This window comes from Hevea brasiliensis, chromosome 7 (genome assembly GCF_030052815.1).
Source record: "Hevea brasiliensis isolate MT/VB/25A 57/8 chromosome 7, ASM3005281v1, whole genome shotgun sequence".
NCBI lineage: Eukaryota > Viridiplantae > Streptophyta > Magnoliopsida > Malpighiales > Euphorbiaceae > Hevea > Hevea brasiliensis.
Genome location: NC_079499.1, coordinates 96319588 through 96343624, shown reverse-complemented (window position 1 = coordinate 96343624; position 24037 = coordinate 96319588). Strand labels below are relative to the sequence as shown.

Sequence of the window (24037 nt, the reverse complement as noted above, 5' to 3'; positions counted from 1 at the left end):
AAATATTTATTGAAATTTTTTTTCACCTTATGACATATTTATTTTTCAAATAATTTTCATTTAATTTATTATTAATTATAATACTAACAATTATATTACAAACATTTATGATTTGTTAAAAAAGAATTTAATCTCTAGTAATAAAAGCCATTCTCTTTATTTTAAAATTTGATTAAAAGTGGTTTAAAAAATTACCATAACTTTGGAATAATTTTAAATATATAATAGGAATAAGAAATCCAACAACAAACATATTTAAAATTAATTAAGTAAATCTTTACTAAAAATTTTATTCTTAATATTATTTTTTATATATACTAATAATAATATAAATTAAATAACAAAAAAAGAGGAAAAAAATTCCAAATAAACATTTTGTATAATATGTAATATTTTTTTAAACCATTTAATCGGTGAGAAATTTCGAAGAAAAAGCAAGAAAAGTTAAGTCTTGGCATTGTTCCGTGAATCTCTTCAAATATGGTGTGTCTTTATTATTTTTAATTTATAATTATTTTTTAAAAATTTATAATTTTTTATCTAATATATATATATGCTCAATTTATTCAATTTTATTATGTAATTATAAAAAATAGTAAAGAATTTGATAATATTTAAATTATAGTGTAACAATTAAAATTATATTAAAATTCCATTAAAAATGTAAAATTGTTTGAGATAAATATTTTGTATGAGCAATGTGTCATTTTTTTTAAACCATTTAATTGATGGACATATTGATAAATCTATTCATACAAGGTGCACTTTTATTATCTTTAATTTTCTAATTATTTTTAAATTTTATAAATTTTTACCTAAAATATAAATATATTTAGTATATTTACTTTTATGATAAATAAAAAATATTATCATCGAAATTAATAATATTTAATCTATATTAAAAAAAACAAATGATATGAAAATTCATTAAAAAAACTCAACTTTTTTAGACCTAATGATGAAAATTTTAAGATTTATTCATCTTAAAATTAAAAGTTGATAATTTAGGGATAATCAATATGAAATTATTGTGTAATAATTTTTTTTAAATATTAAAATAAAGTCAAAAATAAAAATAAATAGAAGAAATATGATTCTTTTTAGAAACGGAAGATTATTAGCTCACTATATTAATTAATTAATATTTTTATAGTAATTAAATTAAACAATTATATTAAATATCGAGGGTATTTTTGCCCATTTAAACTTACCACTACAAAATTTTATGTATGATTTCAACAGAAAATCCAAAATAATCCAAAGAAAACCCCTAAACTCATAGCGTGGCATTGCGGATCTCAAATTGCAATCATAATGATTTATATAATCCACAACATTGGAATTAGGCAAAAGCAAATAATAGAATTGGTAAAAGATTTTTATAGCCCATTGGGCTAAAAGGAGATGTCAGCCCGGAAGGAGTAGGCCCAATAAGCCCACCTAACCTCACCATCACAAAACCCTGGTATTATCTTAGCTGATCTCCCATATATTTCCTAGCCTCTGCTTGCTCATTTTAGCCGTGCTTGTCTCTTCAAAACCCTAGCAGGCTCTACGGGCACAACACAAGCACCATGAAGTACAATCCTAGGGTTTCATCTTCCCGGCGCAAGAGCCGGAAGGCTCACTTTACGGCCCCCTCCTCCGTTCGTCGGATCCTCATGAGCGCGCCTCTCTCCACTGACCTCCGCCAGAAGTACAACGTCCGATCTGTGCCTGTCCGCAAGGACGACGAGGTGCAGGTGGTTCGTGGGACATTCAAGGGCCGCGAGGGTAAGGTAGTCCAGGTTTACCGCCGCAAGTGGGTCATCCACATTGAGCGCATCACTAGGGAGAAAGTGAATGGATCCACCGTCAACGTTGGCATCAATCCTTCTAAGGTTGTTATCACCAAGCTCCGCCTTGACAAGGACCGTAAGTCGCTGCTTGACCGCAAGGCCAAGGGTCGCGCCGCTGCTGACAAGGACAAGGGCACCAAGTTTACAGCTGAGGATATTATGCAGAGCGTTGATTGATTATGAAACCTTAAGTGGTGAAGTTTGTCATCTAGGATGCTTTACGTTCTAATAGTTCTTTTTTTGATATTACTGTTATTATTTTTCGTGGTATCTTTTTGATTGAAGAATATCAAGGTTTTTGATTTATGTGAACCTGGATTTTGGATATGTTTAATCTCATATTTCGCAGCTTCTGATAATAATCTCTGATTTTGTTTGCTATTGTGCTGCTTAATTTTGGCCTTTGATTGACTTATTTGTGCGGTTGTGTATGGTTGTGATATAATTTTGTTCTGATCTCTTTAAAATTGATCTCATTAGCAATTGATTGTTGTTGATTTGGTGCCATAAACACTTAATATCTAGCCAAATTGATTCTGGGATTATAGTTGACATGAATAAATGAAATTTGCGTTATTTGTCTTGTTTGCCACTTTCAGGCCCATGCTAGAGTCTGCATTGCTTATCCGTGTGTTTAATCTTTGCTTTCATTTCTTTTATGTGCAGTTGTCCATGTCTTTTGTGTGGTGGTTTTGGGCATGACATTTTTTATGTTATTGAAAATAATAATTTAATGCTTCCTTTAGATCCTTATGTTTGTTTGGAGCTTGATCTACAATGGGGTTTATATGTTGATAAAATACGTTAAAAGTGTAAAATATTAAATTTTGTTAGATAGCAAGCTCTATAATTGTCCCTGCCCTTTGTGAGTTACCAATTTGCTTAACTAGAAAGATGATCATAATTGACTTTGCTGCCTGATTTGCTGATATTGACGTATTTCTTAAGTGGTATGCAAAAGTAATTTCTTAGGCAATCCTTACTTTTTTATTTTTTACTGATTTCTTGGTTGAGATGTTTGGAACTAGTAAACACTTAATTTGACTGGTTTCTTACTTTAAAGTTTACGATGCTCATGCTCATCATTTGCGATTCTATAACATTTGTGACTTATTTAACAATGGATGGAAGAGTTGTATCTTTTCGAGGCTAGAGAGTTCTCTACTTAATGTTGACCATGTTTCATATGCATCAACTATGATATTGTGGTTGGCCATTTTGTATTTGAATAAAATAGTGATTATGGTGAGATGTTTGTTGTATTTCAAACTCTCTGTATTAGAGATTTATTATCTTCAGCAATTCTATTGTTTGCTTTTGCCCAATTCCATTGTTGTGGATTATGCTATTGTTTGCTTTTGTCCAATTCCAATGTTGTGGATTATAAATCAGTGCGCCTGCAACTTGCAATGTGCATTGCCATGCTATGATGTTTGTAGTTTTCTTTGGATGATTTTGGATTTTCTGTTCAAATCACACATAAAAGTTTATAGTCATGAGTTTAAAATTGCTACGTGCTTTCAACTTGGATGAAATTTTTGTACCATAGATGCAGGGTGTTTCCAGTGCATGCCCAAAATCATTTGTCAGGTTTGTCATTGTTGATTGGTTTGCTGATTTTGTATATTTTTTTTCTTTTTTCAATATGATATTATAGTAAATATCTCTTTAAAATTGAAATCAATTGGACTTGTGATGTAGATTGGTAAACTTATAAATAATTTAATCAAATTTATTATAAGAAAATGTTTTTCATAGAAATATGTTTTATTATTTAATTATAATGTTAAATTAGTGAAATGTATTTATATCATGTATAGGATTGTTAAGTTCAGAAAGATATTTTTTATTGATCTATTTTGTAAATATTCTAAATGCCCAAAAAATGCGTAAAAAAATATTTTATGCAAAGCAATGGAGCCTTTGGGTCAAATGGCAATGGCCTACAATCTTTCCCTTTGGTGTCTTGTGTTCTTGATCTCCCATGAATCCACTCGTTCGTGAGCGTGCAGAAATTCATCCAGACAGTATATCTCCGTATACATTTGTTTAGCCTCGCTTTTTTTTTTTTCATTTATTTTTTGCAAATAATTATACAGCAACTGTACAATATAAAAGCACCATTTGTAAAAAGTTAAAAAAAAAAAAAGTACACAAGAATAAATGTATTTGATAAATTATAAAAAGTTTAATATTTGTTTGATAATAATTTGAATAGTCGTTAGTTATTTTGGTAACTATTGTTAAATATAAAAATATTGATATAATTTTATTAATTATGTGACTTAATAATATATAGTATAAATAAGAGGTTGTTTTAATTTAATTAAAAAATTAAAGATTACCTTAAAAATTATTATTGAAAAGTATATATATATATATATATATATATATATATATATATATATATATATATGAAACAGAAATTGAGTTAATATTAATTAGAATTAAATTGATCAAAATAAGCCAAACCAACCAATTTGGGTTTGAGCTAAATTAGATTTTTTTTTTTTTTTTTAAGTTTTGGATAAATTTATAGCATAGAATTCAACCAAAATTGAAATTGAACTGAAAAAAAAAAAAAAAAATCTTAAACTTTGTACTAAAACCACCAGTTTAGGTCCGAATCCAAACCAGAACTGACCCATGGCCGGACCTACTTATCATGATGGCGAACTAACAGCCAAAATTCACAATACTGCACCCATTTGCACATAATAGTACCCTTATCATCAGATCATCAGGCACATTCAAACCTAGGGAGGACAGATGATGAATAGACGATCAATTAACAAAATGCAACTCATCACTGCAATGCCAGATGCAAGATTATTAGATGGCAGTAATGTATGGAACCACAAAACTGGATCTTTTTAGCTAATAGAATTACTGTCTGCTAAATAACATCCTTTCAATGCATAAATGGCTAATAAAGGCAATTAATATTTCCCATCAATCAAAATTTATAGTTCTTCAAACTGGGAGGGTGATATGCAATTGTGAAGTTAATAACATGCCTCCAAACTCAACGAAGGAAAAGCAGAGGAAAAAGGAAGAAATAGAAAACCATGGTAAAGCCTAGGCATTAAAACAAATCCATCCACAGTCATTGCAATAATACAAACATGCTTCTGCGGAACGACTTATTGACACTCCCTTCTGAGAGTCACCCAGGGAAAAAAAAAAAATCAAATGAGTGTTATTTCAAACAATGATTCAAGAACAGGCAGACATCCATCAGGGCTTGAGAGCAATTGAAAACCCAAACTTTGCATTTTTGTCCAAGGCCTTGGTATCAAACTCACCAGACATCGTCAGCAGTGTCTTTGGAATGACCTCATGCTGCAGCAATGCGCCAAGTTTCCCATAGTTGTTGACCTTTGCTTTCGCCACTGTCAGGTGATCAATAACATATAACCCTCCAACTGTGAAAGTGTTCTCATTTGTTGAAAACCTTCTAAAAATCTCTCCCACAGCAGCACTTTTCTTTGCCTGATCCAGATGATGTACACATGATGCTTTAATACTGTCTCCCTTGTCACCCCTGAAACAGATAAGATTGACCAAGTACTACAATGAATAAATATTCCAAATCTTGCATACGGCAAAACTAACTTAAAGAAAGGGCACACTAATGAGTGTGAAACTTACAAAATTATTGAGGCGTATGAATCTGGTTTGGTCACACTAATGCCAACAGTGTATTTTGTAAAATTACCAGAAGTAGTATCATAGCCTGCTTCTGCACCAAAAGCAATTGTTGGGGTACCAATGGTGGCTGAAACATGGACTGCAGGAGATTTGTTGAAAGCAAGGGCTGTGGTGAAGGTTGCATGGTGATGGAAATATTGAACCTCCAACTTCAAAAGGAATAAAAGATACAAATTGTACAAATTCATAACTGCCTTCATAAAAAAGCAAATCCACCCACCAGTGGAGGTCTTACAAGGTTAGTGCACCTCTCAATCAAGGAAGCAAGTTAATAAAAAATCAAACATTTCAATTATCATTCCAATCAGCAAAAGAATAATACCACTCTAGTTGCATATTTTATCACCTATTCCAAAAATTTCTTTGTCAGGATTTAACGTGAACCCTAAAATTGCATACAAAAACTCAGAGTAACTGCCCATAGGCCTTATCATTCTAGCTTAAGATAAACCAAATACCTTGCCAGCATTGTATTCAGGAAATTTCAATGAAGCAATAGTCTTAGTGGATGGAATAATCTCACAGATTGTGAGGGTTGTTGAGATCTGCAAATCCAAAGTGAGAATGTAAGAAGCTAATATGAGCAAGGAAATTCACAATTGATCCCATTTGGAACATTGGAAAGAGGTAACCTACATTGGACTCTGTATCAACTTTGACATCAAATAAAGTGTTCTTGTATTTGTACAGTGCTGCAACATCCCCAGTAGAAAGCCCTCCTTTTTTAACAGCTGTTGATGTCAGGGCCTGAAAAAGAGAAGATAACGGTGATTCTTGCCAACTGCATCTAAGTGAAGTAACAGCTTTTAAAAAAATCCAAAATAAAATTGGCCCTGTATGACAAAACTTAAGAGAGACTTGTTCTAAGTGTGATCAACACGTTGCAAAGTTTAAAGTAAATAATAAAGTGATAAATAATTTACTTCTGCAGATGGTGCTGGAAATCACAACAAGATATGTCCACAATTGAGATAATTCATACAGGTTGAGAGGCAGCCAACAATGCATCCTTCCTTTACTGCATACTAGTAGTGAATAATATATACTAGTGTGTGTGTTATAACTCACAATGCAACCCTCATCAAATAATTAAGCCACTAAATTTAAATAATAGCAATATATCTTTATTTGTCATCTTATCTTCCAACAGACCAACACCCATACGTAATATCATCCTAACAACTATATACACCAGTTATATGTTGTCCTTCCCTCCACCTCCACCACTCCTCCCCAACCACCACACCCAAACCACCCCAACCACCACACCCAAACCACCCCACCACCACTCCCTCCCCACCAACCACCCCCACCCCCAATCTCTTATTTTAGTGCAATGGGGGAATGGAAAGCCCAAAGACTGAGATTTCTCAGGGCCAAGAGATCCCTCTAAATTATGCCATCAAGGTATCCGAAAGTCACTTGGAACCACCACAAGGGATGAAACCCAATGATATGAGAGAGAGAACTATGAAGGTCAATCGGTTTGCCTATGTGTCTCCCTTATTTTAGTGCAATGGGGGAATGGAAAGCCCAAAGACTGAGATTTCTCAGGGCCAAGAGATCCCTCTAAATTATGCCATCAAGGTATCCGAAAGTCACTTGGAACCACCACAAGGGATGAAACCCAATGATATGAGAGAGAGAACTATGAAGGTCAATCGGTTTGCCTATGTGTCTCCCTGCATATATACACAAATTATGTCCTTCATTATCTTTATAAAAGAATATGGCATAATATGGCATTTGAAGGCAATGTTATTACTTATCCTATCACTTTCCACCTAATATCTCTGCAACATCTCTGATGCCTACTCAAATCCACTTCCACAAACAACCTTAGAATGCCTCTCTCCCAGTCCCAGTATAACTCATGACCCTGCATCACAAGCCCAAAGCTTAACCACAATGAAAGTAGAAGAGCCCATACTAATCCTAAAACCTCCCAAGCAGTTAGTGTGTTGGTCCCTCCTCCACAAGCACGCCAGGATTTCCTTGGAAGCCCCTTAAGTATTGAACTTTGTCCAACCATTCATTAATGGACTCCATCTCACAACCTGCACGGCTGCGCCACCTTCTCTTCAGTTTACCTTCTCTCATTCCTTTCCCACAAATTCCAGATTCCACTTGATGAGCTTGGCCCTTCATGAACTTATCTCCCTCCCCGCCTCTACATATAATAATAATAATTGTCATTATTATTATTATTATTATTAACTCACCAATGCAATAACAGTCTGATCAAAGTCACCCTTGAAATCTATGAAAACAGTCATTGTTGGTCCAGTGATTGTAAGAAAGTTGAAAAAAAAAATAAAAATTCAGTTTCATCCGGAGATAGGCATAAAAAGCAAACCACAGGACGCTGCGAAAAGAGCATTGAACCAATCAAACAGAACGGACTCATTGTCTAACATTGCAAAATCAGGCTACCATCCACAAGTAAACAGTCACAAATTTTACATTAATGCGGTCAACACAAACGCTCGCTCTCTGAACCATTAAAAATTACCATAACATCCTCTTCGGATCTAATCACAACCCATCAAAAGCTTGATGAGCAACATGAAATCTCATTTTTACCAATAAAAAAAAAATACAATATACATACAATCACAACACTAAATCGCTAGCAAATGACATTGAACGTACCACTCCGGCATCGCTGAAAGTGTAGACGCTGAACTTCTGATCGGAGCTGTAATCCTTTGTCAACAGATCTATACATGCACACATGCAAAGAGAGATATGGATTCAAATCTTCCACATATGCATAAAATAGTAGCGAGAGAAAGAGAAAGGCTTACCTTTAGCTTTCTTGCCGATATCGGAGAAGAGTCCAGGTCCCTTGCACATGGTGGGAGAGGTAGAGAGACTAGAAGAGAGACAGTGAAAGGGGTGAATGGAAATGGAAGGAGTCAGTTTTTTTTTTTTTTTTTTTTTTCTGTTTTTCTATTTTTGTGGCCGCCCAGATAATGGCACACTTGGAAATCAGAATTTTTCGATGGTCTGGTGTTCCATCTCTGTGGGGACAGGTGACATTAAGACCGTTGATCTATTCTTTATATATACATATAAAATTTATAAATTGATAATTTTTTTTTAATTCTTTCAAAATATGAGTTTAGTATATATAGATATTAAACTCTATTTAAATTTTTTTATTTAAATTAAATTATTAAAAAAATTATTAAATTAAATAATTTTTATTAGATATTGAAAAAATTCTTTTTATAGCTATTATGTACTCAAAAGTTAACTGCTCGTACATTAGTGCTCGTATTATGCATGATGTATTATTTTATATATAAATATAATTAAATTCTTGTTAAATAGATTAATTTTGAATATTATCTATTCTCTTCATTTTGAAATGTATAATTTTATAAAAATTTAATTTAAATAATTTTTTTTTATCAATTTTTATATTTAAAAGATAAAATTTTAATTTTTTTAAAATTGCAAAAAATAAATAAAAATGAAATATAATTTTCTAAAAATTTAATTGAATTATTTTTTCTAATTTATTTTAAATAAAATTATTGTAAATAATTCTTTATTATAGGCAATTTAAATATGTACCTATAAGGGAATATATGTTTCTTAAATCTTAAAAGTTTCACATTAATTTTTTTATTCAACTCATAAAAAATAATTTTATAATAGTTTATGAATGATGAGTATTTTTTTTTTAGATTCTGTTAATAGTTATAAAATATTGAATAAATGAAAATTCTTATTTTTATATTAAAAAAATTCATTAATTTGTTTACATTTTAACTGTATGATTTCGATGACTTTTTAAATATAAAAAAAATTACTATTTAATCTTTGTATTCTAATACAACTAGCTATTTAACTTCTGTTTTTAAAAAAATATATTATTTAATCTATATATTTTATTTTCATTAAATTATTTAGTCCTTTGTTAAATTTTCTATTATTTATGCTATTCAAACTATTATTTTATCCCTCTATTTTGAAGAAATTAATTACTTAATCCTATATTTTGAAAAATACTACTATTTAGTCTTTCTATTTTAGTGAAATTAATTAATTAGTCTGTATATTTTGAAAAATATAATATTGGATAAAAATATAAATTTTACTATCTAGAGACTAAGTCTGAATTTATTTTTTTTTTAATTTCTAATTTTTTGACATAATTTTTGTGTTTTTTTTACTGATAAATAATTATCCTTAACTACTTAAAAATTTAAGGAAACTGATTAACTTTTTTGTGTTAATAGCTTGTACTGTTTTTATCAATAGATGAAAACAAAAAGAGAATGAGATGGAGAAGGGTATGAGCGTAGAGGATAAAAAAAGATTGAGAGAGGAAAATAAGAGAATATAAGAGAGAAATAAGAGGGAGAAAATTAGGGTAGTGTTGCGGTCCATGAAAATTTCTTATATGTATAAATCTATAAAATAAAAAATAAATAGGTCAGAGGTCCACTGAATATAGACCCGATGAGGATCATCTGATACTCAAATTATAGCTGATATGAAATAATAGTATAGATTGATTAGGAAGAAAGAACATACCTCCGTAGATGATATGATCTCTTTATATAAGATATAGATAATTGATAGTTATAGTAAGTCAATTATGTAATTAATATAGATATTATTAACTAGTATAATTATAGGAATATATTTTAATTTATAGTGCATAATTATAGACATTGTTATATTTTGCAATCCTATCAAGATTATTTATCTTTAATCAAGATTATTTCTTTTTATTGAATGGGTGTTTTAGTAGTTGAACTGACTAAATGAATTATGGCTAAATCATTAAATATGATTACACTCATGGGCTATCCAAAAATCCGTTATATATATATATATATATATATATATATATATATATATATATATATATATATATATATATATATATATATATATATATATATATATAATTGTTGCCTTAAATAGGCTAAGCACCTTTATTTTTAGTTTGGTAGATTATTGCCTTGATAATCTTGATAATGGCAAATTATTGTCTTGGAGCTATTAGCTTTTTTGAAATTATCTACAAAATAATACTTGTACAAACATATTTGTGAAGATAATCTAGATAAGACATGTTGTAAATTTATCCAAGATTTGTCAATAAAATTACATGTTAGGTGTGAATTACATATTACATAGGGAGGTTTATATATTGATTTTGACCAACAATAAAGGTCTTTATATCTAATGAGGATTTTACAGAAATATTTTTTCATGCATAAATTATTTCAAAGACTAAAGTCTATAGCTTTATAAATAAAAGCAAAATGGAAGACTAAATGCAATATTGGGACTTCAAATTGAATAAGTAAATTCTAAATAATTTTAAATGCCCCAATTTTGCCATTTTTTTCCCAAAAAATATTATTAAATTAGTCCTATTAAATTTATATAATTTCCTTCAATTAATTTTAAAAATTAATTTCTTAAATTAAACACTTTTATCCATTTGAATTAAAAATATATATATATAAGAACTTGAATTTAGCTTCAAAAGAAATCTGTATATCTCCATTTTCAATGAGTGGGACATTGATTATATTGCACAAGCAGGTGCCAAAAAAGCATTATTTAATCAATGGCATGGCGATAAAAAGAGCAAAGATAAAAGTTTTTCTTCCAACAACTAGTGTCGTAATACAAGTGACATTCAATGCAAGGAGGAGATGGTACTCTTGTAATTTAAAGCAAAATTCAACCAGACACTAAATGATGGCAAACATATAAAAAATGATAAAATTTCATTTAGTATTGATATGGTGGCAATTATTTTTCAAAACTAAAGATGGTGCCAACTTAATAAAAGCTTAACTTCAGTTAATCAGTGGTACATTTATAAGTAAAACCAAAATTAAAGCTTTTCTTTTGGTCACAAATTAGTGCATTTGTAAATGCAAGAAAGAAAACATGCAGCAAATAATAATGTCATAATTGTAATTTCCTTGAAAATGGATTGTCACCTTCTAGGGCTCTTTCTTTCATTAAAGAAACTGAGGCAGTTTTATTTGCAAGAAAAGGGCCAATGTATATATATATATCTCAGGGACAAAGGCATTCTTATTAAAAGACAACCCATTCATCCTTTTATAATTTTTAATAAAATCAAAGCAAACCAGTGGCTCAACATAATGGTAGTATAATATTTAGATAGGACTTCTTATTCCCCTTGTACCCACATTATGTAACGCAAAACCACATAACTGACTCTGCTGTTCAAACAAGTGGGCTTTGGGACAATTGTTTTCTACATATAATATTGTTTTAATATTTTTTGACAATCAATATTTCGCGAATATTGAAAACCGAAAATTTAATAAATTTTTTAGATCGTACATGGAAAAGCTACAGGACACATCTTAAGCATGATAATGAATTTTGAGTTGAGTTGTTGTAAACCTCAAATCATTCACTATTTAGTACTTTTCTCCCATTTTGAGCTCTTGAATATAAAAAGTAGAAAGGTGGCTGAAGCTATTTTTTTTAGGGGGAGAGACACAACTTCTTATGTCGCCACTGACGACTCCACTGATGCTGTTGTGAGTTTTCGAGGCCTAGTCTTAATACCATGTAGACCTGCAACGAAGAAAGAGTTGAGGTGGGTGGCATTTTAGTAAGTCACTTTAACGCGCTTAAGTCAAAGAACTAGAAGAAGGATTGTAATAAAATTTTGAGAATGAGAGTATGCGTACCTTCATTCTGGTTGCTTGGTTAGGATTTATAGGCTTTTTAGGAAAATAATCATTGCTTCATTTATAGTGGGGACCTCGGTTGATATGCTGATATTGTCTTTGTCAAATTTGATCTTACTTCATTATTGTCGTGACTATTGCTCGATATATGTTTCGCTCACCTGACAAGGCCTTCGTTTGGTCTTCTTTCAGTCTGATAGTGTTTTTTTTAGCTCACTGGGTCGTTTGACTATTTGGAACAGTGTTTGACTTTTCTGATTGTCACATTGTCTATTTGTGTAGAATTTTGACTATTTGACTTAGATTTTGGGTAAGTAGTATTAGTTTAGGTATAAAAAATAATTATGAGACTAAATAGTTAACGAGTCAAATCATAAGAATTAACTAATATATTCTTATAAAATATAAAGACTAACTAATTAGTTTTATAAAAATAGATGAATTAAATAATAGTTTGACCAATATTGAATAACAGAAAAATTAATAAAAGAACAAAATAGTTTAATAGAAGTAAAATATATGAATTAAATAGTATATTTTTCAAAATATATAAATAAAATAGTGAGTTTCAGTAAAATACAAGAACTAAATAATAATTTACCCTTTAATCTATTTTCATCAAAATTTGGCCTGTGTATTAAAAATGTTTCCTAGATAAAATTTTAAAATCTTAATAGGGTTAAGAGTAATAAAATTTTAATATTATAATTATAGATAATTGTAATTAAATAACATAAATTCTTAAAGGGGCTAATAGATCATGGTAACTGACTAATATAAATACATGGAATAGGTCGTATAGTTTATTTGTAAAAATTTATAGGTATAACTAAATTTTGATGAAAATATGAAAAATTAAAGGATTAGGTATGGAAATGAAAACAAACATTGCAACCATTAGAAAAATTTAAGTCAAACCATAATAGATTATTATCGAGTGAAATGTGTTTTTTTTATCAATTAATTAATTTAAATATTTTATTAATATGATAAAAAATTTTAAATTAATAATTATTATATTTTATATAAATAATTTACTTTAAATTTATTTATGCAATATGAAGAAATAAATTATTTGAGCAAAGATTATAATAGTACAAAGTTTTGTATTCAACTTATATTCTGCCTTTTTTTAATGAAAATTTTCTTTTTAAAAAAAAAAACAATTTAGGCCAATGATTATTCTCCCATATTTCTTGGAAATTTATTCTTTTTCAGTTATATATATTCCCACATATAAGTAATGTCAAATATAAACACAATTTTTTTTTCTTTTCATTTTTTATTTTATATTAGAGCGTATTAAATATATAAACAATGAATTAATTAGAAATATACTTACAATATACAATTTAATATTTTTTAAAATAATTTTACGTATTTCCCTATTCGTACTTTATAGATATTATAAGTATGCATTATTTTATTATAATAAAAAATTTAAATTAAATTAATCACATTTTATTATTTTAGTAAAAAGTAATTTTATTATTAGTTCAATTATCATTGATGATATATAATTATATTTTTATCTTTTATTATTAATTTATAAATTAATATTAAATAATATATTAATCATAATTAAACCGAACAGTTAAACTCAATATTTAGATTTAATTATATTTAATTTTTATTAAATTTTAATACCATTTAATTAATATAAGTATCTAAAGTTTTAATTAATTAAAAATTGGATTTGTGAAATTCTCACCCTCTAACTAAAAGATTCTTTTTTTCATAGTGGATCCGTATATATACGTGCGTGTGCCGCGCGTGCGCACGTGTGTATGAGTGTTTTAGAGAGTGCTTTGAATATTAAATTGCTTTTGAATTGAACCAAAATCATTAAAATTGATATCGAAATTGCTTTCAAAACCAAATTAAAATCAGACTTAAATCAACTAGGAACCAAAATTGGCTGAAAATGGACCAGTCTGTTACGACTCCAATTCACTTCCTCTACAAACGTGAATTGCTGGTTTTGGCTTACAGCCACTCGGACCAAACTAAGGTTGAGTAATCGAATGGTTCAATTCAAAATCGAATCAATTTTGGAAAATTTCGAATTCTCCCAAAATGAAAATCAAATTGATTAAAAAATTTTGGTTTAGTTTGTCGATTTGTAAATGACACTTTTTAATGACACTAATTACTTGTATTTTGAAAAATATATTGTAACACCCCTATTTGCATAGTCTGATATATTTCACTGTTTCGGTGATCGGTGTCAGTCTGGACAATTAAGGAAATTGGAACCACATTTAAGACACCTAGATAAATCCTGAATGCAAATAATTAGTGATTGCTAGATAGTTAAGTATAAATAAGAAAAAAAGAACATAAAAAGTTAAATGAGCCAGGAGTCACAGCGATGGGTGACATTTCCGAGAAGTGACTGCGAGGTCAGTCTTAACCCGAATTTTGAATAGGAAAATGTGACGCCACGGTCCTTATGACTATTGCGAACCTAGTAGAAAAGAGAAAACCACAGAAAAGAACTGATAAGTGGGTCAAATAATTACGTCAGGTATCTGGAAGAAATATCAAATTACTTGCAAATCGGATCAGACCGACGATGGGCAATTTAGTCAATTCACCCCTAGATATGACTCCTGACCTAATTGTCCAATAAAATCGGAGAAATGAAAATTTCGGAATCAAGAATTAAATTAAAGAACTATGAAAAAAATTAAAGAAAAAGAAAAAGGGAAAAGAAATGGATTATTACATCATTAGGTGACATCATGAATGATGTCAAAATTAAAATTATTTTACCTAAATTTTTTACTGAGTCAATTATGACATAAATGGAAATAAAAACAAAATTAAAAAGACAAATTTTTTTTCTTCTTCTTCTCTAAATTTACGTAGCTCTCTCTCTCTCATTTGTTCTCTCACTAAAAACCTCCATTAAAGCATGAAATCAAGCTCTTAAACCCCTAAATTACCCATAAATTCCCCAAATTTCTTTGATTAAAGCTTGTTATCTTCACTTGAGAAGAAGATTGAGGAAGGAAAGGAAGGAAGAAAAAGGAAGAAATTGAAGAAATAGAGATCAAACAAAGGTTAGTACTTAAACTTGACATCTTTTGTTAAATTTTCATGTTTTTAGTTAAGTTAATGTCGACACCATATTTTGGTCGATCCCTGAAATCAATAAATTTGGAAATTGATCCCCGTCACCAAGTCTCCATTCATTTCCGATCTCTCTTCATAGGGATCTAAACCGACACCGAGTCTCCTTATCAGACGATCACATTCCCGATCTCTCTCCAAAAAAAACCGAACTAATACCAAGTTTTCGTATCACTCAAATCCTTACCGATCTCTTGAACCAATTATTAAGCCTCTTGGCCAATTAGTCACATTTCCGATCTCCCTTTTAAAATTTTATGGATAATCAAGTTAAGGCTTTAATCCGGTTTAATGATGCTTCCGATCCAAAGTGTTCAAATCAGGTTTCCAATTTTAATAATCTTAAGTCCCGTGTGGTGTTTGTTCAAAGCCGATCTCATGCTCACAATGTTTTTCGACCTCTTATTCTTATATTAATAATCACTTTTAAGTTTGATATTCTAATTGGTTCAGACAGTCAGGCGCTTATACAAGTTAGATACTTTCCGATCTCATCCAGTCATTGAACAAAAGAAAGAACTTCATTTCATTTCAAAATAAAAAAAATACAAGTCATTCGGCTGGAGGATCACCCCCAGCCTGTTCTACATCTCGTTCACCCTCTCTATTACCCTCAGCCTTCTCCTCGCTATCCTCTTCTTCTTGGGGAGCCAGGTACACCATCCAGGAAAAGTCCTCCTCGGGATAACACTTCTTGAGTTCGGCCAAAAGGTCCTCGTGGGCGTTCACATAAGCACCGGCCTCCCTCGTCACTGCCTCTTCTTCTTTTGCCTTAAGTTCTGCAGTGAGGCGTGCGACATCAGCAGCTCGGAGCACCCGAGCTTCTTTAAGAGCATGGGCCTTTTTAGCCAATTTATCCTCATAGAATTTCATCCGCCCCTCAATTTCAGCTATATACTCCCGGGCGGATGAAAGTTGGGCTCAGGCGGAAGTCGCTTCCTGACCCACCTTATGGATCTCCTGCTTTAAATGATGAGCCTTTTCCCGGACGATATGTTGGTTCACCAAACTCTCCACACTCAGGCTCATAGTCTGGGTCAGGATATCATCGAGACTGTTCGTGGTTAGCCTATCCCGATCCTCCCGAAGGCAGATGGAGGCCCCCAAAACCTTAGCCAAACTCGGATTCTCCCGAACAGTTTGGTTCTTCTCCAGGTAGTAGATCAGTACTTGAGCACCGCGGGAGAGGGTCCTCAAGGTAGGTTGGGAAGGACCCCCTTCCTCACTTAAAGTAACTGGTGGAGGTGGTGGCGGCTCTTCATGTCGAGGAGGAGACCGGATCACTTCTACTTCAGGGATCGGCGGTCCCGAGGGTCGGGACGAGCCTCCCTATATCTCCTCTGGGTCATGCCTTGGCGTCTGAGAGGCCTCGGCGCGCTTCATCTCTCGCACTTTTCTGGAGACCTCTCTCTTCCGCTTTCGGCTCTCCTTGGAAGCCTCGCCGCTCCCCATGCCTGCACAAAGGAAAAGTCAGTGAGTTCGCTAAGGCCCAAAGATCAGAGATATAGAAAGTACCGAGGCTGAGGTCAGAGAGCTGAAGCCCGCGTTCTTCACCGGTAATCAGCTGCATTGTCTAATGATGCAGTTCGACCATTACCGCATCTAAACAGGAGAATTTCTGAGTGGCCACCTGATCTTTCAACTCCATCACCATTATGCCCTCTTCCCTATTCAGGGTGATGCGCTTCAGAAGTAAAGGGCCCTGATGCAGCCAGCTATGCGGGAAACCCTCAAAACCGCTCTGAACCTTGCTCCTCAGAATAAAAAAACGATTCTTCCAATTCTTCAGGGAGGAGGGCAGGTCGGTAAAAAGCCCACAATGTGGTTTCGCCTGAAAGAACCAGTATTCATCGTCCTTTCGACGAGTTAGCCTGTGTAGCTCGGTGAACACCTTCGCTGTAGGACTGAGTCTCTTAGCTCGGCAGAGACCTCTGAAGGCTACCAGGATCCGCCATGAGTTCGGGTGAACTTGAGCTATGCAGACTTGGTGGAATTTTAGAACTTCCTTGAAGAAGTCATCAAGAGGAAACAGCAGCCCGGCTTTTAATTGCTCTTCGTATACCATGATCATATCATTTTCTTCGAAGAAGTGATCAGCTCGGAGATCTCTGTGGCATCTGATAAGTTCGTATGAATCGGGCCGAAGGTTATATTCTTGGCTAAACATTTGCAGATCGGTTTCTTGAAGGATTGATGGTAGCTCATCCACGGGAAGGTTTTCTCTCCCTGAGGGATGCGTCCGTCTTGAGGGTCCCGCTTGACCACGGGCTGGAACGGAGGATGTAGGAGGATCATATCGCCCACTTGGTCCGACCATGCAACATGAATGGAAGGGGGGCTCGTCACTCTCTGACCCTCGGCACCGCTCATTTTCAAAGAAAAGAGAGAAATTTAACTAAAGAAAAGATCAAAACCTTTACCGGAGTGTGATCGGTGTCGGAACAACTTGAAAAAATGAGAGAATTTTGAAATCGCTCGTGAGGTGCTAAAAATGACATAAGGGAGCAACTGGCTGTCCCTTCCCCTATTTATACCCGTTTGAGCATTCAATGCTCACGGTATCCCAAGCGACGCATCGGTCAGCGAAATTAGCCAGCTTTTCTGACACATTGCAAGAACATTCCAGAAACTCATTAAATAAATAAGGGGAGATCGGCTAGTTAAAGATCAACAAATTAAAGTAGATGTTCAGAATTATAGATCGGTTAAGGGATATTCAGTTAGGAATCGGATCGGATATGCACATTAGAGATCGAAAAGTAATTAATGCAATAATAATAAAATGATAATTGTCAAAATAAGATTTCATTTCCAAAAGGTCGGATTACATCATTTGGGCGATCTCAAGAGATCAGATTACATTAAAGGTCAGATCACATCATTTGGGCGATCTCTAGAGATCGAATTACATTAAAGGTCAAATTACATCATTTGGGCGATCTCTAGAGATCAGCGGTACATCCTACCTAGTAAAGACCTATGTCAAAGCCTAGTCTCGTGGCTGAATCAAAAGATGTGTTTGATCAGGAAACCAGCCATCGACATCGGATAGATGTACAGCTCAGATGGGGTGACTATGACTCTCAAGAAGATAAGGGAGGTCATCGTCAATGTTGTCGCTCAGAACCGAGCCGCGGTCGGGACACCCGATGTGGTGAGGAGCCAAATGAACTTTGAAGGGCAGTCACTAATGATAAGAGGGAAATTAGCGGTCTTCTCGCCTGAAATCGGTTTGCCGATTAGATCGGTCGCCCGACTCGAGATCAACGCGATCGACATTCTCGATCTGGATCGGTAAATTAGTCCAGTTCTCCCATTATCATAAAAGGCGGTTATTGTGATTTTCTAATCATCGGGATCGTAAATCTTCAGTCGAAAAGCAGAGAAAATAGCCGAAAAAAGATCAAAAGCAGTCGTCGTGGTCATAATGTTACCGAAAAATTAGAACAGCAGGAGAAAGAGATGGAAATAGGAAGAAATGGAATGTGGAAGAAATTTCTGATCAAAGGCATATATATAGGAAGGGTTTGAGCATTTATTACTGGCAGAAATTGAAGCGGGTGCCTCGGTAATTGAAGTAATAAATGCTTTGACCGTATCAGCCCGGATGGAGGAGAAGGAGCTGAAATGGGAGAGATCGGGAGAGGGGCCCGACATGAGAGATCGGAAAAAGGCCATAATGAAAAGATCGGAAGGGATGAGAGGTCGGAAAGCAAGAAGAGGATGAGACAACATTCAATAACTGCCGTCATAATCAGAGCCAAGGTAGTTAAAGCATTGTAGACGATATCAAATCTCCACCGCACGCCTCATCTGCAGAATCACCTGCATTACTGACAGGTGCCAGGACATATCATGACAGTCCTATACATATCGATCTCCACTGTTGATCTAACTTGTAAGGACGAGTCCGGAGCCCTTGGATCAAAGAGAAGGCGACAAGACCGGCCCCTTTTATTCCCAGCCCTCGGATCTCCCTTGACAAGAAAGTTTTGGAACTGTTGGATTAGAAAGGAGAAAGGATAAATATTCTGGAAAGGATCTCATCCGTTCATCTTGATTCTCCTTAATTCCCAAGCATCAGATCATGTCCTTTAAAATCCTAACCTTCCATCTCCCTCAAATAAAATCCTGACCCTTCATTGGGAGCACCCGTTCCCTATAAATACCTGCATGAAAACTATTGAAGGGGACAAAAAAAAAGGGGTGGTGATTATAGTGGAAAAGCTCTGAAAATTGATTCAGTTTTGCTACTCTGCTATTTTTTTTTTAAGCTACAAAAAACTTCAGAAACCAGTTTTCTAAAGTATTTTTTCTTTGAAAGAGTGTTAGACACTGGAACTCTTGATTTTCAGTTTGTTCATTACTCTGTGATACCCTTTCTTAGTTCCAGCTCTGTTTTCATCACTTTTATATCCACTTTTATTTTCCGAGCTCAATCTCATTCATTGTCATTCCGGTTCGATTACATTCTAACTTGGTATTCTTCATTTCAAGGCAAGCATTAGTCCCCAGACTATTAGCACGCAACTCTGCAACATTCGTGACTCCATAGTTAGTTCAATACGTTCAACTTCCTACAGGTGAGTGTCTGAACTGTTGCCCTATTCAGTGTTTGTCTTTATTTTCTTTTTTTTTTATATTCGTAATTTTCGTTAAAGTTTGTCTTATGTTAGAAGGTCCCACGTAGGTGGTTATTCTCTTGAGTTTATCTTTTAATACATCAGTTCATGTTATTTATTTGTTCTTGGTTTTTTATTATCTCTTAATGTAGGTGTTCTGATTATGGGTAGCATATAGGTAGTTTGATAAAATGTTGGCAACTGTATCTTAACACAAGAGTTTCTTTAAAATAAAAGTTCAGATAATAAATCAGAGGAAATTATAAAGACGAGCCACTAGACTAGCTCAAGAAGGTGACTAGGTAAGGTGGGGAGTCGGAGTAAAATTGAATTTCAGACTACCAAATGAAATAGAGCAAATATGGCTTGCCGAAAGGTACTGGTAAAGCGACCACATAGGAGATCAGTAAAAATTAAGTCTGGTTTCCCCTATCTAGCCACAAGGTACCGATGAGTTAAAAGAAGCTTAATCCAGGTTCCCAGTGTCTTCGGATGCCAAAACCCTTAGCCTAAGGTCCTTGCGCGATACGAACATAATTAAAGTTCAAGAGGTCAGGGAAGAGTTCTTACCTGATCCTCATCCAAACCAAATAGGAGATCGGAGGAGAGTTCTTATCCGAGATCCTTTATCATAACTCTAAAATTGCATATTAAAAAGAGATCGGAGGAGAGTTCTTATCCGATTCTCAACCAAAATTTTAATAAATATTAAAGAGATCGGAGGAGAGTTCTTATCCGATTCTCAATTAAAAGTTTTAATAAATATTAAAGAGATCGGAGGAGAGTTCTTATCCGATTCTCAATTAAAAGTTTTAATAAATATCTAAAAAAGATCAGAGGAGAGTTCTTATTCGATCTTTAATAAAAATTTTTAATAATCATTTAAAGAGATTGGAGGAGAGTTCTTATCCGATTCTCTATTAAAAGTTTTAATAAATATTTAAAAAAAGATCGAAGGAGAGTTCTTATCCTATCTTCAATCAAAACTTTTAATAATCATTTAAAGAGATCGGAGGAGAGTTCTTATCTGATTCTCAACCAAAATTTTAATAAATATGTGGAAATCGGAGGAGAGTTCTTATCCGAGATCCATCATTCAAACTTTAAATAGAGTATCCCTAGAGATCGGAAAAGCGTTTACCCAGATTTTCTCAAATTCAAACTAAGACAACACAATACGCAAAGTAACCCCCTAAATAAAACTGATACGCAACACCAACTCAATAAGGGTCGTCTCATTTATTTATGTATCTGGGTAACCTAAATTAGTGAAAAATCAAATATTCCCTTTTATCAAAGGGATTAACATCTTCATCCTAACCCCTCCCTAACTATCGATTTTAATAAAAAGCGTAAGGTTAAATCTTCTCACCCTCATTGAGGGACGAGGTGGGGTGCCTAACACCTTCCCCATCCGTTTACGGACCCCCAACCTAGAATCTCTGTTTTTGAAGTGGTTTCATTTTAATTTATTTTCACAAATGGTTTTCTTTAATTTCCCTCAAAATTAAAGTGGCGACTCCTCACTCTTTTCCACATCGGTGAGTGTTCGTCCAGGCGACCACAAAATACCTTGCGACAGCTTGGCGACTCCACTGGGGAGTTAAAATCTTTCCACCTTAACCCCGATTCAGAGGTCCAAAGGCAAATTTAATTTTATGATCAAACCGTAAGTTAGGTGGGCTTAATTTACAAAATTCCATATGTTAATTATTGTTATTTTTGCTAACAGTTTTGCTTATCTTGATTGTCTTATCTCCTACTGCACTCTTCATCTAAAAAGAAAAAAGAAAAAACTCCCCCATATTGGGAAGAGGTAAAGGTATCCCTTCACACACTGAACACTCACACAAAGTCCTCACACACTCAACCCTATACTGGGCTTTCTCATCCTCTAGGAAAATAGGAGGGAGTCATGTAGCGGTACCCGTGGGTTTTACCCCGTTAGTATCCGTGAAGGCTTCTGCTCAGATTGAAACTCGTTCTATTTGCTGTGATACCCGTGGAACTCTCCCGTTAGTATCATGGTAGTAGAATGGGACTCTACTGTTTACAGTGGGGGCAATTTGGGAACCTGTGGCTTTTAGAAATTTAGACCTTGAGCTAAACTATCACAATAGCTGGAAGCCGTAGCAAACTACCTCATAAGATAGAACTATCCAATTAGGTAGCACCTATCCGATATCAGGACTGTCCTTATTTTAGGACAAAAGGGACATGCTTGCTCTCACCCTATTTTGTTTGTATTTTCTTATGTTCTTATTTTTAAGGGTAATCTTAGATCATACTGTTAGGAGGACCTACACACTTTCTTACTTTGATAAATGTGTAGGTGTTACCCTGCCAACAGTATAATTCAAAATTACCTAAATTTGTCCTGCTAATAAATTTTCCCTGCAGGCATCACCGAATTAAGGTCTGTAAAAGAATAAGCATCATTTTTAATATGGCATCCTCGAGTCAGTCGACAGAAGAAATTCCTAGACAGGAACAGCATGCTAAACCGTGGTCCGAATCACCTCAGGGTTCAGTACCTCCACGAAGTGATGTCATCAGGGCAGATGCCAACTTGTTACCCCCGTTGGATCTGAGCAAAGTCGAAGTCAAAAACACCTGCCTCGAAGGTTTATCCAGTAGTTGGAGGTCGCTTCCCGATCAGGTCAAGGCACAATTTGAGGAAAAATATGGAAGGATTGCGCCCTTGATGCGAGTCAAAGTCCAAGTCCCGGTATTGAAGGCCATGCTGTCAGTTTGGAATCCCAAGTATGGGGTGTTTTCCTTCAATGATATCGATACTACCCCCACTATGGAAGAATATCAGGCATTGCTAGAAATTCCTTATGCGGTATAAAATCGGATCTACCTACACCTTGAACATAAGCAGACCTGGAAACGGTTTGCACACATGTTGGGGATTCCCCCAGAAGAAGCGAAGGCAAGGGAAACTGTCAAAGGAAACACGCATGGATGGTATTGGACTTACCTCAGGAAGGGGTTAGATCAATACATCCATAATGAACAATGGGAGCAAGCTTCATTGGCACTTGCTTTGGGGATCTATGGCTTGATAGTGTTCCCTGGGCCTTCGAGAATTATAACCTGCAGCATTGTGGAGATATTCTGGGCAGTAGAAAAGCAGAAGGTCAATCCAATACCTGTAATTCTTGCAGAGACTTTATTAACTCTTACTTATTGTCGACAACAAGGCAAGGGGTCCATCAAGTGTTGTTCTCAATTGTTGCACCTCTGGATCATCAGTCACATGTGCCCTATAGAGACAAAGGGGTTAACTTGGTATCTTGACCAACCTCTTATCGAAAAGATGACCAGATTAGTAATCAGCCCAAAGGATGAGCTGCAGTGGCGAGAACAGATTCTGAGTTTCAATAGCCATAACTACTGTTGGAAGAAATTGTGGACGTCGGGTCAACCCATTTTGTTCAGCACAGGGAGTAATTGTTCAGTGTCTCTAATTAGAGTGACCGGACACACAAATTACATCCCAGCATTAGCAATGAGACAGTTCGGTTCAACCCAGTCCGCAATCAGTATTGAAGAATACCATCAAGGTCATTTCTATCATGAGCTCGATAATGAAGAAGAATTGAAAGTAGCTCGCAAATCCTGGGAAAACATCACTATGATGGAAAGGTCGCCTAAAGGTCTAAGTGTCACGCGCGATTATCTTAAATGGAGGGCTGGCAGGGATCAAGGACACTTAACTGCAGATCCAACCAAATTCGAAGGTAGCGACCCCCGTCAAAACATTCTTTCAGAAGAAGCTAGCGCTCGTTTGGCCGACTCTCTACAAAAGGCGAATACCGAAAACTCGCAATTACAAGAACAAATAAAACAGTTAGAGGACCAACAGCAGATCCTCAAAAGAAAAGTAAGAAGGCTCAGGAAAGAAGCAAGGACCGAAAAGATAGGGTTTGAAGAGCAAGAAACACGATGGGAAAGGAAAAAGAGCTCTCTCCAAGCTACAATAAAAGAAGCAGAAGTACAGAATGGCAAGCTCCAA

At 34.1% G+C, this 24037-nt stretch overlaps 2 protein-coding genes across 2 annotated transcripts; one reads left to right on the top strand and one right to left on the bottom strand.

Annotated features, from left to right (window-relative positions):
- The first annotated feature begins 1477 nt into the window (after positions 1-1477).
- LOC110654580 (60S ribosomal protein L26-1) lies at positions 1478-2200 on the top strand. Its single transcript, XM_021810615.2, has one exon. It carries the CDS (start codon positions 1575-1577, stop codon positions 2013-2015), a length of 441 nt encoding a protein of 146 aa, XP_021666307.2. The 5' UTR covers positions 1478-1574; the 3' UTR covers positions 2016-2200.
- A 2561-nt stretch (positions 2201-4761) lies between these two features.
- On the bottom strand, positions 4762-8516 carry LOC110654581 (mitochondrial outer membrane protein porin 2). The gene is made up of 6 exons (XM_058150222.1): positions 8357-8516; positions 8202-8269; positions 6186-6296; positions 6008-6094; positions 5490-5698; positions 4762-5382 (listed from the first exon to the last, which is right to left on the bottom strand). The coding sequence occupies exons 1-6, from the start codon at positions 8403-8405 to the stop codon at positions 5076-5078; spliced, it is 831 nt and encodes a 276-aa protein (XP_058006205.1). The 5' UTR covers positions 8406-8516; the 3' UTR covers positions 4762-5075.
- Between the last annotated feature and the right edge of the window lie 15521 nt (positions 8517-24037).